The sequence below is a fragment of the Saccostrea cucullata genome, unplaced genomic scaffold (assembly GCF_032062105.1).
Source record: "Saccostrea cucullata isolate Sc308-1 unplaced genomic scaffold, CSIRO_AGI_Scuc_v1 ctg4582, whole genome shotgun sequence".
NCBI classification, from domain to species: domain Eukaryota; kingdom Metazoa; phylum Mollusca; class Bivalvia; order Ostreida; family Ostreidae; genus Saccostrea; species Saccostrea cuccullata.
The window spans coordinates 5,032-24,893 of NW_026939060.1; the positions used below are offsets into that span (position 1 = coordinate 5,032).

Consider the following 19,862-nt stretch of genomic DNA (forward strand, 5'->3'; position numbering starts at 1 on the left):
TGTGACTTTCCTATATATCTGCAAGCTTAATTCTTAAATTTTTCTTGTCTTAAATTTTTTCTTAAAATGAATATTCATGAGAAGAAATTTTAACTTTTTTAGCTTCATAAAGTTTAAAGATGGACCCCAGTACCAGTGCCCAGGATGTGATGCGATGTGACCTGTGTGAGACCGCTGTGGTACAGATGCACTGTGATACATGTCTTGTCAACCTGTGTAAGGCCTGTGTGGGAGAACACTTTTCTGCTGATCTCTCAAAACCCCATAAAATTGTAGACTTCAAGGATAGAAAATCTACCCTGCTCTACCCTGGGTGTAAAACTCATGCGACAGAAAGATGTGAAATGTTCTGTAAACAATGTGACATTCCTGTCTGCATTAGTTGTATTGCATCTAAGACACATTTAGGTCATGAGTTATATAAACTCTTGGACTTTCTCAATGGCAAAAAGGAATTGCTTAAACAAGAACGAAATGAATTAAATGATACAATTTACCCCACATACCAGGACATTGCCTCTGATGTACAAAATAGAATGAGTCAGTTAGAAAAGGAACATCGAGATCTTTCAACAGCCATAACAAAACATGGAGAAAACTGGCACAGAGAAATTGACAAACTTGTCCAGAAACTTAAAGCTGAAGTTGATGAGATGAAAAACACAAAGTTACAAACTCTACAGAAACATCTGGATGAAATAAACAAGACAATGTCTGACATCAAGGAAGAAATCAATTCAATAGAAATAGCAATAGACACTAATGACTTGTCCAAACTATTTAGTACCGCATCCAATGTACAAATATACAGAAATCTTCCTGACAAAATTATTTCATTTTTACCCAAATTCATTTCAGAAAAAATCCAAGGAGAAGAACTTAGTAAACTATTTGGATCCTTGTCACCAAGTCCTTTAACATCAGATAAACATGGCTACAGCATGAAGACAACACAGAAATCACCAGAAGCTGGATCCTCTCTTCCAGTCAAACAGGTACTTGATGAACCAGAGACTCTCACCACCATAGACACTGGGTATAGAAAACTTTTCAATGTTGCCTGTCTGAGTGATGACAAAATCTGGACAAGTGGAGATGACAGCACCATGAAACTCTACAGTGTCAATCAGGGATCACTACTCAAGTCAATCAGAACCAAGTCAGGGTACACTCCGTCTAACATAGCGGTGACAAAAAGTGGAGATCTAGTTTATACTGATGTTAGTACTGTAAACATTGTGAAGAATGAGAAGATAGAGGAGGTAATCAGACTAAAGAACTGGAGACCTCTCGGTGTCTGTAGTACCTCCTCTGGTGACCTCCTGGTTATCATGAGGAGTGATGATTACAAGCAATCAAAAGTTGTCCGTTACTCTGGCTCCACAGAGAAACAAATCATTCAGTTTGATGATAAAGTTCAACTACCTCATTCATCATCATCAGTATGTTTTTCAATAACTGAATATCGAAACATTAGTGAGAACAGGAACCTGGATATCTGCATGCCTAACTGTGAAGCTAGGGCAGTAGTGGTGGTCAATCAGGCCGGGAAACTGAAATTCAGGTACACTGGACATACTCCTGCTCCAGAGAACCAACCATTCCAACCAACAGGAATCACCACAGACAGTCAGAGTCACATCCTTACAGCTGATAGTATCAATCACTGTGTCCACATCATAGACCAGGATGGACAGTTCCTCTGTTACATAGATTGTGGAATGTGTGAACCCTTGGGACTGTGTATAGACAGAAATGATAATCTGTTTGTTGCTCAAATGTGGAACAAACAAGTGAAGAAAATCAAATATCTACAGTGAATTACATCACAGTGAGTGTGTTGTATTCTATATATACTGAAAGGATTAAGAAATGCATATTAAACTTTTGAGTTAAATTAGAAATTATTATTTCACATATGTTTTTCAGCATTTTTATCATACATTTTAATTCATCTTTAATCAACAAGTTACCAAAATTTCGTGCGATTTTGAGTGATAGTTCCTGAGATATTGATATCAATATGGTGACACCCCCCAAAAATAAAACTAACAAGAGGCCCAGGGGCCTTATAGGTCACCTGAGCATCATGCAACAACTTTCAAAATTATTGAATTTGATTCATGTTTTAAGCTAGATGTTATGGCATTCACAATTTTGAAAGAGGCACCATTGCTTATCATAACTATACACTTAGCAATTGCTTAGTTTGTTTACTTAATACCTATAAGCAGGCTGGGGAACAAAAATGTATGTCAACTAATCAGTAATATTCAGCAATAATCAGGAGTGCTGCTACCACACATGAACCCCTGACCCTAGGTCTACACATTGCAAAATTTTTGAAAAGGCACACTTGCAAAACAAAAATTTTTGATTAATACCAAGGAGCAGATTTTAAACAATTCGTTTTCAGTATATAAGTAGAGCCCCCCCCCCCCCATTTTGGTATCCCTGACCCAGGGGCCTTGAAATTCTTAATTCTGGAAGAAGAGCCCATCATAACTATGTAAATAGTTCATCTGCTTATTACACAGATGTAGAGAAAACTCTTGCTCATCATAACTATTATTTAATACCTAGGAGCAGAGAAGAAGATTTTCAAAGATTAAATGAATTTTCACTATATAATCAATAGAGCCCCACCCTAATACCAGAACCCTTCACCCTGGGGCCATAAAATTCACAATTTATGTAGAAACATTCTTGCTCATCATAATTATGTCCTTATTTAGTTTATTTAATACTCGGAAGCAGAGAAGAAGATTTTCAAAGAATTAATGCATTTCACTATATAATCAATACAGCCCCGCCCTTACACCATAACCCCTGACCCTTGGGTCATAAAATTCACAATTTTGGTAGAGGCACTCTTGCTCATCATAACTATGTACTTCACTAGTTCATTTAATATCTAGGAGCAGAGAAGAAGATTTCAAAAGATTTAATGCATTTTCACTATATAATCAATAGAGCCACGCCCTAACACCAGAACCCCTGACCCTGGGGCCATGAATTTCACAATTTTTGTAGAGGACTCAATGCTGATTACAGTCATACCAACAGTTTGACTGCTTGATGTCCGGGAGTAAAGAAGAAGATTTTTAAAGATTACACTAATTTTAGTGGTTTTTACCTCACCCCCCAGGCCCCAGGGGGGCAGGGACCACGAAATTCACAATTTTTGTTCCCCTTCACCCATAGATGCTATATGCCAAAATTAGTTGAAATTGGTTCAGTGGTTTCAGAGAAGAAGCTGAAAATGTTTAAATGTTAACGCACGACGCACGACGAACGACGACTGACGAAAACAGATAGCAATAGGTCACCTGAGTTTACTCAGGTGACCTAAAAATTATCATAATCTCCCTTTCGCATCAATAACAAACTTGATTTTCATGTGCATTGAGATCACCAGAGCATTTATTTTTTCATAGCATTATTATTCAACCCTCCCGATGGTAATCTTAATGGCTGAGATTAGCTGTATTATTCAAAAATCAACACATCCCCCTGGTCAATCAAATCCTGCGAATTTTCGAATTAGGATAGAATATACAGAACCCAGCAGGTTTGGTGCTTGTGAATGTTTGTAAAAAAGTATTGACAAATATTAGCTACATTTTCCCAATGTAAACATGCTAAAAAACACTAGTGCTAATTGTAACGGGGACCGTTACAGATGTTCCCCAAATGCTCCCCAACTCTCTTTTTGTGCCATATTACCTGTAAGCTTCATTAAATAAGACAAACTCTATGTTTTTTAAGACTTTAACATTTACCTGGAAGTGTACGAAGTTCATTCAAATTTTAGCATTGCATGCGTGCGCATGCGAATGCCTGTGCGTAATGACCATATTATTTTGTCTACACAATCCATATATTTTGATAAACTTAAAATTAAAGTATTTAATCCAAAATAATAAAAATACCCTCATTCAAGTGTATTTTTGATTTTGTTCATTTCACGTGCACGCACGTGCATACATGAGCACGGTGACCATACCTTCTTGTAGAAGATCATTACATCTATCTATGTTCTAAATCCCACCCCATATGGTTGAAAACCAAGGGCGTTTTACCTGTTAAAAGTTTCAGTCAATTAGATTGCAGCGCACGTACACGCATGTGCGCATGTGCATGGTGACCATACCTTTCTTGTAGTAGTCCATTATATCTATCTATGTTCCAAATCCCATCCTGTTTGGTTGGAAACCAAGGGAGTTATAGCTGTTTAAAGTTTCAGCCAATCAGATTGCAGCGCACGTACATGCACGTGTGTCCATGTGCATGGTGACCATACCTTCTTGTAGTAGTTCATAATATCTATCTATGTTTAAAATCCCATCCTCTTTGGTTGAAATCCAAATGAGTTATAGCTATTTAAAGTTTCAGCCAATCAGATTGCAGCGCACGTGCATGCACGTGTTTTCATGATAATTGCTATATACCATATTGAAGGATATCCTAATGCATGGCTATAATTAAAATTTCAAAGCATTTCGTCAAAAGACAAAAAAGATATTGAGATTTTTGTTTCAGCCAATCAGAGTGCAGCGCACGTGCATGCGCGTGAGATCTTGCTATTTTGACCATGTCATATTGTCTATACTTCTAATGTATCCTTATATTATGAGTTCTAAAGCATTTCATCAAAAATTTAAAAAGTTACATCTATATCAATGTAATCGGTCATTTATCATGTTGCACGTGCACGCTCTTGCAAGCACGTGCGCGCAAAATGACCTTCGTTCCGCAAATCTACATTACATGTCTACTGACCCTAAAAACATTTCACCTTAGTCTGATGTGTAGTTTACAAGATCACTCGCGGACAAAATTTTCCCAGGAAGAAAAATAAGAACTAGTGCTAATTGTAACGGGGACCGTTACAGATGTTCCCCAAATGCTCCCCATGTCCCTTATCGTGCCTTATTCCTCTAAGACCTTTTATAAATATGCCAAGTATCCCAAGATTTCATTTAAGAATATAAAAGTTACAATAATATCAACTATCAACGATATATTGTTTAACGTTTTGCATGCGCGCACACGTACATGTACATGCATATGCAAGATGATTATGGCATGTTGATTAAGCGATCAACATATCTAACAACCAAGCTATATGATAAACGTGATGACTTTAACTTTTCTATCGTCAGCTTCCCTTACTTATGCAGCAATATACCTTCATCACCTGCATACGGAGTATTTATATCTCAATTGATTCGATATGCAAGAGCATGCTCTACGTATGAACAATTTCTTAAACGAGGTAAATTATTGACAAGCAAGTTGATGAAACAAGAATATCAACAGTCTCGTTTGAAGTCATCATTTCGTAAATTCTATTGTCGATACAATGACCTTGTCAGCAAATACAATTTATCATTGAATGAAATGCTGACTGACGTTTTTCATACCAATTGTTAGTCCATTATTTATACACTGAATTGACCACGGATTTTTTCCGTTATATCCTGATTATGACAACGAGCACACGGCGGGTGTGACCGGTCAGCAGGGGATGCTTACTCCTCCATGGCACCTGATCCCACCTCTGATGTTTCGGGGGTCCGTGTTTGCTCTGCTCTTATTTTGTATATTTGTTTAATGGACGTTGAGATTGAATACTGTTCGTTATTTCCATATCCTTCTTTCTATCCCGCGAATCAAAGAAAAAAATACATATATATATTTACCATTTTTCAAGCATACGTCATATTATCGATTCACATTTTATTTCTCTACTTATTTTAACCTCGGGCTCAAAGTTGGTTTTATTCCGACGACAAGGTAGGGTTAAAGTTGACTAAGGGTATCACGCCAATACCTAACCAATCAAAATGAACTTATTCAATAGTAGTTCCATACATGGAAAAGGGATTTTCCTTTCTGTTCAGAATTTTTTTTAATATTTCCTCTCAGGCCATTTTGACCACTCTGATACCTGTGCCTGGTAAATTTTATATACTTTGTAAATAAATATATAAAGGTTTTTTGACCGGAACTATTCATTTTTTCCAATGCCTAGGGGGCTACTCTCTGGGTTTTACAAGAGATGTTTAAAAAGACATTCGTGTCAGCTAATGTGACCTATATTGTTTAACACCTTCTTATTAATATTTTTTTCATGAGTGCAAATATCTGATTAATTTACGAAGGAGCGTACATGTATATTGATTTTTAATATACCGAAAATCGCTATTTCTGGGGATTGCGTAATTCTAAAAAAAAAATTCAAATAAATTTCAAAGGTAAATTAAACAAAGGATACTTGGTATTAAAATATTATTTCAAATCAGTAGAATCGAATGCTATTAACGACATCTGAATAAATAAGCTATAAAAGGCTTATATGCCAACTTTGGTCATCTGCACTTTAATTTTAAACACGACAGGATTTGTAATTTTTTCTGTATAAATTAATAATTTCTATATACTTAGGAAACTCAAATGAAATATTTTAATACACTTTCCTCGAGCTGTTTTCTGCATTTTTTTTTTGAAATTTTATGTGGGTCCGAGGTGTTATTTGAGTTTAACAGTGATTCTCTATGTTGCCATTAATTTGATTTGTTTGTGTGTGTGTGTGGGTGTGTGTGTGTGTGTGTGTGTGTGTGTGTGTGTGTGTGTTCTTAACCTATTTAACGTTGGAGTTGAATCTTGTATCTTATTCCAAGAACTTAAGATTGATTGTGACATTTGGATGAAAGGTCAAGGTCATTAAAAACCACCACCTCTTTAACTTCTAACCTGTCAACCGAAATAAACTCTGAAAGGTGTTTCTAGATACATGTACATGTACTTCATGTTTCTTTTTACCCTTGGGTCAAGGACAAAGGTTAAGGTCGATTTCAAGTTCATAGGTCAAGGTGGTTTTGGTAAATAGCTAATATCAACATTTTATTCAGGTTACCAGTGACCTTGACCTTAGTTTCAAGGTCAAGGGTAAAAAGATCTGCATGCTTCAGTATGTTACATGTCTTGACATTTAGAAGTTCTTAATTCTGCACGAACATCAAACACTCAAGTATACTGTCTTTTAATACATTGTGTGCGGTCGCATGTGCATGCACGTCCATGTATTTACTTTTGATAGTAGTATAATGTAGGCAATCATTATATCTATTCATATTTGAAATTTCACCCTGTATTATTGAGAACCAAGAAAGTTGTAGGCATTTAAAGTTTTAGCCAATCAGATTGCAGCACACGTGCATGTGCGTGCGTTCATGATGCTGTAGATCTTCATAATGTAAGACTATGTTCAAAATTTCAAAGGATTTTGTCAGAAAACAAAATAGATATTTAGACTTTAAGTTCGTTGCAAAGCAACGAGTAGGTCTTCCGTCCTGTTTGACCGGAAGTAACTTTCATATAAAAAAAAAGAGAAATGAAGTCAAAAAAATGGTTTAATCCTCCAAATTTATGTAAATTATGGCAAAATTAAGCCATTTTTGGCAACTTCCGGTTTGACCGGAAGTACCGTCAACGGACGGAAAATTAAGATTTAAGCTTCCAGTGACATATGATATCCAAAAACCTGTCAAGAACAGCAAAAATATGCAATTTTTGACTACTTCCGGTTTGACCGGAAATGACGTCGCCGGATGTATTTCGACGACCCCATTAGATAAAGCTTGACATTTTGAACAACTTTGCTTCTTTGACGTATTACAAATTCTCAATACTTTTTGAGATATAATGGAAATACTTTTGGCCCCTCTAGGCCCTTAATTTAAGGGACCAGCCCTTTTTTTAAGATATGGTATGAAAGGTCGTGTTATTCTACACTTCTTTTGTTCTACATGTGTTAACAAAATATTTCTAGGTAAAAAGTTATCTTTGAAAATGTGTAAAAATTTTTGAAATTCTTGATAGGACTATTTTCGCACCATAGCGAGCGTCGGTGCTTTGTACTTCCGGTAACAAAGATGTACTCAATTCACTTCTCCAAAGGTTGCTCTATCATCACTGAAAATTTCACACTTCTATCTTCAACGGTTTTTGAGAACATTGCCTGTGACAAAGTGACCCTCACAAAAATATCAAAATCGCGAAAATCTCCAAACCGGAAGTGACGTCATCAAAATAAAAAATTTTATTTCTAGATTTTTTGATGTTCTACCAGACCTGAAAGTTTCATGAAAATCCATCCAGCCGTTTCCGAGAACTCGCGTGCACAAAATCGGTAAGAAAAAAAATAATAAGAAGAAAAATAGTGGAAAAGAAACCTAAGAAAAACAATAAGGTCTTCCGCTGAAGACGGAAGACCTTAAATAGTGGAAAAGAAACCTAAGAAAAACAATGAGGTCTTCCGCTGAAGACGGAAGACCTTAATAATAACTAGAGCAAAGCTCGTTGCAAAGCAACGAGTAGGTCTTCCGTCCTGTTCGACCAGAAGTAGCTTTCATTTTTAACAAAAATGAGAAATAACGCCAAAAAATGGGTTGAATCATCTAAAACTATGTTAATTAATGCAAAAATAAGCCATTTTTTGCTACTTCCGGTTTGACCGGAAGTGACGACGACGGATGGAAAATCAATTTTTATGCTCCCAGAGACATATGTTACCCAAAAACCTCCAAAGCTCGGCAAAAATACGCGTTTTCCGACCACTTCCGGTTTTGCCGGAAGTGACGACGCCGGACGTATTTAGAAGACGCCAAAAGATTAAGCTTAACATTTTGGACAACTTTGCTTCTTTGATGTATTACAAATTCTCGATACGTTTTGAGATATAAAGAAAAAACTTTCGGCCCCTCTAGGCCCCTAATTTTAGGGGCCAGCCCTTTTTACAAGATATCATTTGAAAGATCTTGGAATTTCACACTTCTTTTGTTCTATATGATTTAACAAAATATTTCCAGGTAAAAAGCTATCGTAGAAAAGATGTTAAAAATTTTGAAATTAGCGATAGGTCTATTTTCGAGCCATAGCGAGCGTCGGCGCTTCGTACTTCCGGTAGTTGTGATATACAAAAGGCACTTCTCCAAAGTTTGCTCTAGCATCCCTCAAAAATTCACACTTCTATCTTGAATGGTTTTTGAGAACATTGCCGGACAAAGTGACCCTCTTAAAATGACAAAATCGCAGAAATCTCCGAACCGGAAGTGACGTCATCAAAACAAAAAAATATATATCTAGATTTCTTGATGTTCTATCATTCCTGAAAGTTTCATGAAAATCGATCAAGGCGTTTTCGAGAACTCGCGTGCACAAAATATGTAAGAAAAAAAATAATAAAAACTGTGGAAAAGAAACCTAAGCATAACAGAAAGGTCTTCCGTTGAAGACGGAAGACCTTAATAATAACTAGAGCAAAGCTCGTTGCAAAGCAACGAGTAGGTCTTCCGTCATGTTTGACCGGAAGTGGCTTTCATTTTTAACAAAAATGAGAAATAACGTCCAAAAATGGTTTGATTCCTCTAAATCCATGTTAATTATAGCAAAAATAAGCCATTTTCTGTCACTTCCGGTTTGACCGGAAGTGACGACGTCGGACGAAAAATTAATTTTCAAGGTCCCAGAGGCATATGTTACCCTAAAACTTGTCAAGAACGGCAAAAATACGCGTTTTCCGACTACTTCCGGTTAGGCCGGAAGTGACGGTGATGGACGTATTTTGACGACTTTAATAGATTAAGCATGACATTCTGAACAACTTTGCTTCTTTGACGTATCACAAATTCTCAATACTTTTTGAGATATAAAGGAAAACCTTTTGGCCCCTCCAGGCCCCTGATTTAAGGGGCCAGCCCTTTTTCCAAGATGTCATTCGAAAGATCTTGAAATTATACACCTTTTTTGTTCTACATGCTTTAACAAAATATTTCTAGGTAAAAAGTTATCGTTGAAAAGGTGCTTAAAATTTTGAAATTCTTGATAGGACTATTTTCGGGCCATAGCGAGCGTCGGCGCTTCATACTTCCGGTAGTTGCAATATACTTAGTGCACTTCTCCAAAGGTTGCTCTAAGCATCACTGAAAATTTCAAGCTTCTGTGTTAAGTGCTTTTTGAGAAAACTGCCGGACAAAGTGAGCCTCTAAAAATCACTAAATCGCAGAAAACTCCGAACCGGAAGTGACGTCATCAAAATAAAAAAAATGTATATCTAGATTTTTTGATGTTCTATCAGACCTGAAAGTTTCATGAAAATCGATCGAGCCGTTCTCGAGAAATCGCGCGTACAAAATCGGTAAGAAAAAAAAACAATAATAATAAAAATAGTGGAAAAGAAACCTAAGAAAAACAATAAGGTCTTCCGCTGAAGACGGAAGACCTTAAAAATAGTGGAAAAGAAACCTAAGAATAACAGTAAGGTCTTCCGCTGAAGATGGAAGACCTTAATAATACTTTATTTAGAGAAGGTAACCCGATTAGTGCGAGCACTAGTCTTCCTCGGGGCCTTCTTTAAAACACATTTACAATGCATATATACAATAAATAGAATTACAATTATGAGACAATAAAAATCAAGTGTATGTTACAAAGTAATAAAACATCAACATTTCAATATATAGAGAGAGAAGAACAAAAAATCATATAGAATCATTGCGTTTCATCAGCAGAAAATTTTCAACATTTCTTTTAAATATTGCCAGGGATTGGGACTTCCTGATATTAATTGGTAACTCATTCCAGATAATAACCCCTGAATATTGTAAAGAATTTTTAAATAAGTTAGTTTTAAATTTTGGTAATCTAAGTTCTGAATTTGTTTCTGAGCGTAACGTGTATGATCCAGAACTTTGAAATTCAAAAAGATTATGCATATAATCAGGAGACATACCATTAAATATTTTGAACATTAGAATGCTTTTCTGTAAATATAAAAGTTCATAAACAGTTAGCCAACCTAATGTGTTAAATAAAGGCATTGAAGGTGTATCAAATTTTTCATTTAAAATAATCCTAGCTGCTCGTTTTTGTAATCTGTAGATTCTATCCATATGCGTTTGAGGACAATTGCCCCAAATGGATAGACAATATAAAATTGATGGTAGAATAAAAGCATTATAAAATAGTTTTCTAGTATGCATTGGAAGAAACCTTTTAATTTTTCGTAAAGTAAATAATTTGTATGTAAGAGTTTTGCAAACTGCATCTACATGACAAGTATATTGAAGATTATGATCAATGTGAACACCTAATAATTTTTGCATCTCTACGTTTTCTAGGGGCTGGCCGGAAATTTGCAGATGAAAATTAACATTTTCTAATTTAGATTTCTTTTGTTGTGTTCCCATTAACATACATTTTGTTTTATCAGTATTTATAATCATCTGATTTTGTTGACACCATTTTTGTATTTGACAGAGTTCATGATTAAGAGTTGTTTCAATACGTGAAATATCATTACCATGAAAATGCATTGTAGTGTCATCAGCAAACATATCAATATTACAATGTTCAACACACAATGGTAAATCATTAATATACAATAGAAACAACAAAGGACCTAAAATAGAGCCCTGTGGCACACCTGCTGTGACTGGCAGTGATTCAGATGTGTACGCACCAATTTTAACACTTTGAGTTCGATCATATAAGTATGATTGAAACCATTTAATTGATATTGGATCGAAGTGATAGCATTTAAGTTTTCTAATGAGTATATCATGATTAACAAGATCAAATGCTTTGGTAAAATCCAAATAAGTAATGCCAATAAAATTCCCTTGATCTATTGCATGCAGCCAATTATCAGTTAGTTTTGTGAGAGCTGTCTGACACGAGTGAAGATCTCGAAATCCAGATTGTGCTTTAATTAATAAATCAAAGTGAGTAGTAAAGATACGTATATTTTCTGCTACATGCTTCTCTAAAACTTTCTATATAGTTGGTAAAATTGAGATTGGGCGATAGTTTCCTGGGTCTGATTTATCTCCCTTTTTAAACAGGGGAGATACTTTTGCGTTCTTTAATTGTGAAGGAAAAGATCCCTTGATAATGCTAGAATTTATAAGGTGTGTTAGAGGTTTGGATATTATACTAGCTGAAAGTTTAAGCAATATCATATGATTGAATAATTTCCATCTCTCTAATTGGCTGAGATCCAACTATGTTAGAAAAATATTACGTTGTATTGACCTGCACGTGACGTTCCAGGTCAATTAATACAAGGATTTATTTCCTCTACATTGATCTAAAAATAGATTGGGAAATTCCAAATTGATACAAACTGTTTTAGAAAGCTATTTAAACGACTATGATTTTTATTTTCATGTGAACAAAACATAAGCGAATATATATTTTAATTAGGTGAGGGTGGTAAGAGGGGATACAGGGACCCCCTCCAACACTTTTACTGAACAACAAATTTTTTTTTTTACTTTTTTACTTTTTGGCAGTCAGTTTTCCCTGATAATACTCTTTCCTTTCAAAATCTATCCTATATAAAAGACTGACATTATATATTTTTTTCATGGCAATTTAAATTGATTTAAAACAAGAGGCCCATGGGCCACATCGCTCACCTGAGAAGCTTTGACCATTCTGTTCTTTACCAGATTTCCCCCTTGTTATACATAATACATCCCCACCCTACCCCACTGATCATAATTTAGACATTTTGAAATCTACACTACCCCATGATCCTTCCATAGGCACATATGTTTCAGCTTTTTTGGCCCAGTGGTTCCTGAGAAGAAGATTTTCAAAGATTTTTCCTATATATTTCTATGTAAAACTTTGATTCCCTATAATGGCCCCAACCTTCCCCCGGGGGTCATGATTCCTATAATTTAGAATCTACACTACCCAAGAATGCTTCCACATAAGCTTCACTTTTTCTGGCCCAGTGGTTCTTGAGAAGAAGATTTTCAAAGATTTTTCCTATATATTTCTATGTAAAACTTTGATTCCCTATAATGGCCCCAACCTTCCCCCGGGGGTCATGATTCCTATAATTTAGAATCTACACTACCCAAGAATGCTTCCACATAAGCTTCACTTTTTCTGGCCCAGTGGTTCTTGAGAAGAAGATTTTCAAAGATTTTTCCTATATATTTCTATATAAAACTTTTATTCCCCATTGTGGCCCCACCCTTCCCCCGGGGGTCATTATTTGAACAATTTAGAATCTACATTATACCAGGATGCTTCCACATAAGTTTCAGCTTTTCTGGCCCAGTGGTTCTTGAGAAGAAGATTTTCAAAGATTTTTCCTATATATTTCTATATAAAACTTTGATTCCCTATTGTGGCCCCATCTTTCCCCCGGGGGTCATTATTTGAACAATTTAGAATCTACATTATACCAGGATGCTTCCACATAAGTTTCAGCTTTTCTGGCCCAGTGGTTCTTGAGAAGTAGATTTTCAAAGATTTTTCCTATATATTTCTATTTAAAACTTTGATTCCCCATTGTAGCCCCACCCTTCTCCCGGGGGTCATGATTTGTACAATTTTTAAAATCTACACTACACCAGGATGCTTCCACATAAGATTCAGCTTTTCTGGCACAGTGGTTCTTGAGAAGAAGATTTTCAAAGATTTTTCCTATATATTTCTAAATTATAAAACTTTGATTCCCTATTGTGGCCCCATCTTTCCCCCGGGGGTCATTATTTGAACAATTTAGAATCTACATTATACCAGGATGCTTCCACATAAGTTTCAGCTTTTCTGGCCCAGTGGTTCTTGAGAAGTAGATTTTCAAAGATTTTTCCTATATATTTCTATGTAAAACTTTGATTCCCCATTGTAGCCCCACCCTTCTCCCGGGGGTCATGATTTGAACAATTTAAAATCTACACTACACCAGGATGCTTCCACATAAGTTTCAGCTTTTCTGGCACAGTGGTTCTTGAGAAGAAGATTTTCAAAGATTTTTCCTATATATTTCTATATAAAACTTTGATTCCCGATTGTGGCCCCAACCTTCCCCCGGGGGTCATTATTTGAACAATTTAGAATCTACACTATACCAGGATGCTTCCACATAAGTTTCAGCTTTTCTGGCCCAGTGGTTCTTGAGAAGAAGATTTTCAAAGATTTTTCCTATATATTTCTATATAAAACTTTGATTCCCCATTGTGGCCCCGCCCTTCCCCCGGGGGTCATGATTTGAACAATTTAGAATCTACACTACCCCAGGATGCTACCACATAAGTTTCAGCTTTTCTGGCCCAGCGGTTCTTGAGAAGAAGATTTTCAAAGATTTTTCCTATATATTTCTATATAAAACTTTGATTCCCCATTTTGGCCCCGCCCTTCCCCCGGGGGTCATGATTTGAACAATTTAGAATCTACACTACCCCAGGATGCTACCACATAAGTTTCAGCTTTACTGGCCCAGTGGTTCTTGAGAAGAAGATTTTTTAATGACCCAACCCTATTTTTGTCTTTTCTTGATTATCTCCCCTTGCGAGGGGATATGTCCCTTCATTTTAACAATTTAAATTCCCCTTCACCCAAGGATGCTTTGTACCAAGTTTGGTCAAAATTGGCCCAGTGGTTCTTGAGAAGAAGTCGAAAATGTGAAAAGTTTACAGACGGACAGACGGACAGACAGACGGACAGACAGACGGACAGACAGACGGACGGACGACGGACAAAATGTGATCAGAAAAGCTCACTTGAGCCTTCGGCTCAGGTGAGCTAAAAACATTTCAAATTGATACGACTGGTGAGGTTTATTCACATTTTAATTCTGCATCTCTCTTGTATTTGGCTAGGACTTAATAAAATAAGCTGTATCATTTTATCAGTGAATCATATAATAAAGCAATTATTGCTGTTTTTTTTTCAGTCAATACAATGATTTAGCCATCTTCGAAGTACAATATTCACCTCGCCCTTCGGGCTCGGTGAATATTGTACTCCTCAGATGGCTAAATCATTGTATTGACCTCAAAAACCAGCAATAATTGTATACTGTCGTTTCCTGACACATGATCGGCAACTACCCTAAAACACCCATTAAACATCACAAAGTCACATGCAGATACACATTAATACCTACAAACACAAGCTAAAGTCAAGCTAAAGTCAACAAGATATCATAGCTAGTCACAAAGACACTAGGGAACTGAGTGGTCTAATTAACAATACTGTTGTTTCCCGACACCTCCAAGGTACCCTTGATATTTCCTTAATATAAAAATTGTTCATTTAGGAAGTGATGGAGAACCAAACAAGAAATCTGTGAGCCAATGCTCACTAGTAATACCCCCGCTCTGATGTGAATAAACACTATCATGTTAATATACACAAGTTCAATTACGAGCAAATGCACATATATACGAGGGGCGTTCAATAAATAATGTCATTTTCTCGATGACATACAACATACTAGTCAAATGACATGAACCTTGACTTTTTCTCATTATTGAATCTTTAATGAATTGATGACAGTTTGTGTGACCACTTTTCATCGTATTATTTCATCGTGGGAAGCTGGAAAACAAGGGCTATTCGAGACACTGCATTAAAAATAAATGGTCAAGAATCAGTAAACTAGAGTTAAATTAAACGCTTCATTAAATCAGCTTTAAAACTTGTTAATATCCTAAAAATATATTAACTGAAATATGTGAAATTTACAGCAACAAATGCCTGTTATATAGACATGTGAACAAGTAGATTTCAATAAACAAAAATTATATAATGGGCATCAAAAATGGGTACCGTCCGTGGCAACAATGTCTTACAACAACCAATGTAAATTTGCGAAATTTCAACAAAGTATAACTGATTATGTTTTATTGACTTTAAGACACATAGCAAAATTGATAAAAATCATTTTGGGGATAGTTCAAACTGTTTTAAAGAAACATTTTACAGTAAAAAAGTTTAATACTCAAAGATCACCCTATATTTTGAAAAATGAGAGAAAACAACAGCGTGTAGGAATATCCAAACAATTATTTTAAAAAATCAAAAATTGTACTTATATATACTTGAATCCATTTTGCTTTAAGCCCATAAAACAAATTTACAATAAGATGCACTTGACAAAACTACGAAGGCCTAAGAAGAGCAAAAAATTGCATGAGAATAAAACCATTTTATATGTCATTTTTTTAAATATTAGCGGTCTTGTTGCTCAAATTCATATTCTGGGAGGAGTACAATTTATGGAGGAGTCTAGAAAACAATTCTTTTTGCAAAACAATGAAAGGTTTATGAGAGAAAGGAAACAGAATGAGGAATTCACTACATTAAGTGTCTTCATGACGGCGTCCAAACCTAAAGGCCATGAATAGTAAAGGAGTTTAGGGGATAAAAAGGAAGTTAATGTTTTGTCACATCAAAATTAATCCAACCATATTGCATGCCTGAGCAACAAAGTGTGTAATAAAATTTCAAGTATTTGCTACGAATAGTTGATGAGAAAACTGTGAGATATTTGTAGAGGCGTCCCGGAATGACAGAGACAACAAATCCCTCAATATTTTCCGAAAATGGCAACTGCCGTACCTACACTCTTACGATATACAGTAAAACGACATTTTTAAAACGTGCTAATCTTAGTTAAAAAGTAATCGTTTTTTTATGTTTATGTTTTCGAGTGTATTTAGACACACCTAGGAAAAACATTAATACACAAAATACACCAACCTGATACCAAGTGCCTAAGAAAAAAATGAGGAATTAGCAATAGTGCATTCAAATGATTTTAATTACATGATATCTAGTACTAGTATTCGTTTGACTTTCAACATTTCGAAATAATAGATGTTAAACTCAGTATTAAACTTAATCTTCAAAAATTTGAGGAATACCTTGACATTAGATATTTTTCAAAAAAACCACCTTCACATCAAATAACCACAGCATAATATAATAAAGCACCACCTTCATATACACAGCATAATATAATAGAGCACCATCTTTATATAAAATAACCACAGCACCATCTTCATATAAAATAACCACAGCGCCATCTTCATATGAAATAACCACAGCATAGTATAATAGAACACCATCTTCATATAAAATAACCACAGCATAATATAAGGCCTAATAGAGCATCACTTTCGTATAAAATAAGCACAGCATAATATAATAGAGCACCGCCTTCATATAAAATAACCACAGCACAATATAATAGAGCACCATCTTCATATAATATAGCACCACCTTCATATACTAAAGCACCATCTTCATATAAAATAACCACAGCATAATATTATAGAGCACCATTGTAATAGTGATTAAAGGATGAGGTGACTTGCGGCCCCTCGGTAAATTGACAAAAAATAAATATCTGAATTTTACTCTTATTTTTGCATGTACGTAATCCTTGACATATGTACTTCCATGCAATACAACTTTTACCGCAATCAAGAAGATCGTATGAAAGCTATATTGCTATATTTCAGGTAGGGGTACACTGTTTACATCCAATTCCCATTAAGTTTTAGCCCCGCCCCCCTTTATAAAGCCCTTAAAATATATGAGCGCAGTTAGGTACAATTTTCTCTTTTGGCTGGTCACTGTATTTTATAAAAATCTACCTATATTTGAAAGGAGAAAATTGTACCTCAATGCGCTCTATCCCTGCAATTAAAAACATTCAAAAATCTGAATGGCCTTCGCCATTATAAATGATTGCTGTTTACCTGGTGTGAACTTATGTGACCTTTCGTAACCTAACTCACCTTTACCTAAGAATACACTTAACTTTTTTTTTTAGACGCGTGTCACGTGGTCTACATTCTTCTCACTTGCTGGGTACATGTGGTCGACGCTACTCGTCAGCTCATTTCATAGCAATTTTGGCTCTGTTTATCAGTGTTTATATAGTTTTGTTAATTGTGGTTGTTTAGTTTGAAGTTATACTGTATATTATACTGTTCTTTAGGTGTTTTTTTCTTTAAGTAAGTATACTATCGATCTATATATTTAGTACTTATTCTATTTATAGGGATAGTGCATTAGGTTAGCTTGTACGAGGTTTGTCTTGGTGAAATAAGTTGTTCTATCTTGATTCGACACTGTTAGCTTTGTGATGCCCAAGTCGTTTTGTTGTGTTGTATGCAGTAAGCGTGCCGTTTGTGGTAATCGAAGGACATTAAAAGGTAAAAGAAATGAAATCTGCAGAGGGAACTTGGCTTCTGTTATTGGGAAAACAGTATCAGAAGATGACTTTGTATTTGGCAGATGTTTTTTACAATTCCATAAGGGAATATTACATAAAAAGTTAAGTTCTACATCTGCATCAGACATAAGCACCTGTTATTTAGGCACAAAGGCACACAAGTACTGTACAGTATGTGGAAAACAGGAAAAACGGATGCAAGTTATTCTTGGTAAGGCCCGTTCACAAGTGTTTTTAAAACATAATATAATTCTTCATGAGAGAGCGCGAGCCTGTCCTTGTCATTTTGAGGGCAAAGAGTTAAAAGATTCTGATCTGCAGAAATATTCTTATAGAGCAAGAGTCAGCACAAAGCCAATGTCATCTGCAGAGCTTGCAGAGCAACTCACAAGCTTTCGGAAACTTCTTTTACGATCTGAAAATACAAGAATAAATTTCGAAAACGATTCTCTCAGTGACGAAGATTGCTATAATTTGACAGGGATTTCCTATTCACAATTTGATAAATTGTGTTCAATGCTCAATTTGCGCAAAAAAAAGTACACCAAGAAAATGCGTGTAGGGGTTTTATTAACAAAACTACGTACTGGTCTATCAGATAACATTCTGAAAACTTTATTTGGTATTGATAAAACTTGCAGTATTTCTAAAATTGTCAAGAATGTTAGAGAAGCTATGGTGGATCAATTTGTTCCAAAATATATGGGCTTCGACCATATCACACGAGATGAAGTGATTCACAATCACACTACCATATTTGCGCGGGAACTGCTTGCATCCGGAGATTCGAATACCGCAATCCTTCTCCTCGATGGAACTTATATCTATATAGAAACAAGCTAATTCAGAGAATTTGTGTCCCCCGCTTAGGGAAAAAGTAAACCATGCGCAGTTCGGGGAGGGGGGTTGTCGGATCCCCCTGACTTAAGTTGAAAAATTATTAAATGTATACATGTACACATACTGAAGCAAATAAAATATATCAATATGAATATAAAGATTTGATTGCTTATTCTTTATTATGAGTATAGAAGATTCTTTTTTATATGGAATATTTATCACTCTGTGATGATGATTTTATGAGTTTGTAGAAGCCACACCTTACAAATTTTTCATTTCACATGCTGAATACTATCATTTAGTTAAAAAAAAAATTTCAGAAAAAAAAGAAAATACATCGTCCTGGACTCGAACCCGGATCTCCCGCACGAAATGCGAGAGACATACCACTACGCCACGAAGCCTCTCTCTTCCCACCTGTTTATTTAAACTACTAGTATATACAAAGATGAAGTCACATACATGTATATATTTTCAAAATTTTACACAATGCATTGTGTCTAATTTAACCTTTATTAAACAGTTCTAATAGATGAAATAAGAATATAGAGTCCGCCAAGAACCTGTTTTATACGTAATAACTCTCCTCATGTCCCTGTGCTAAAAATAGCGACATGTAATATAATAAATACTTCTAAAACAAACGGGGCGGGACACTTTGAGAGGGGTGAGAGAGGTCTTAGGGACTTTTGGTATAAAATTCAATTGTAAAAGCTCAAAATCTTCTTGAAATATCGCCCGGAAAAGAAAGTGTAACACACAGACAGAATGTATATATTTACGACCTTGAACTTTGACCTTTTGACCTCAAAATCAATAGGGGTCTTTCGTAGGCCATAGAAAGTTGTTATGTAAAATTTCATGGCAAAACCTCAAAGGGTTCTCGAGATATCGTGTGGAAACAAAAGTGTTATAACAGACAGAATTTGCGAATTTATGACCTTGAACTTTAACCCTTTGACTTCAA

The 19,862-nt window shown here is 35.5% G+C and overlaps 1 protein-coding gene across 1 annotated transcript; it reads left to right on the top strand.

The window, feature by feature from the left end:
* Positions 1-710: 710 nt before the first annotated feature.
* Positions 711-1,820, top strand: LOC134252171 (uncharacterized). Its single transcript, XM_062734608.1, has 2 exons — positions 711-1,368; positions 1,591-1,820. The coding sequence occupies exons 1-2, from the start codon at positions 711-713 to the stop codon at positions 1,818-1,820; spliced, it is 888 nt and encodes a 295-aa protein (XP_062590592.1).
* Positions 1,821-19,862: the final 18,042 nt, after the last annotated feature.

What these genes read in the sequence shown, in the direction of transcription:
- LOC134252171 (XM_062734608.1), top strand. Translation starts at nt 711, where the DNA reads ATGTCTGACATCAAGGAAGAAATCAATTCAATAGAAATAGCAATAGAC. An exon ending in CAAGCAATCAAAAGTTGTCC is followed by an intron (nt 1,369 to 1,590) that starts GTTACTCTGGCT and finishes CTCCTGCTCCAG; the next exon opens with AGAACCAACCATTCCAACCA.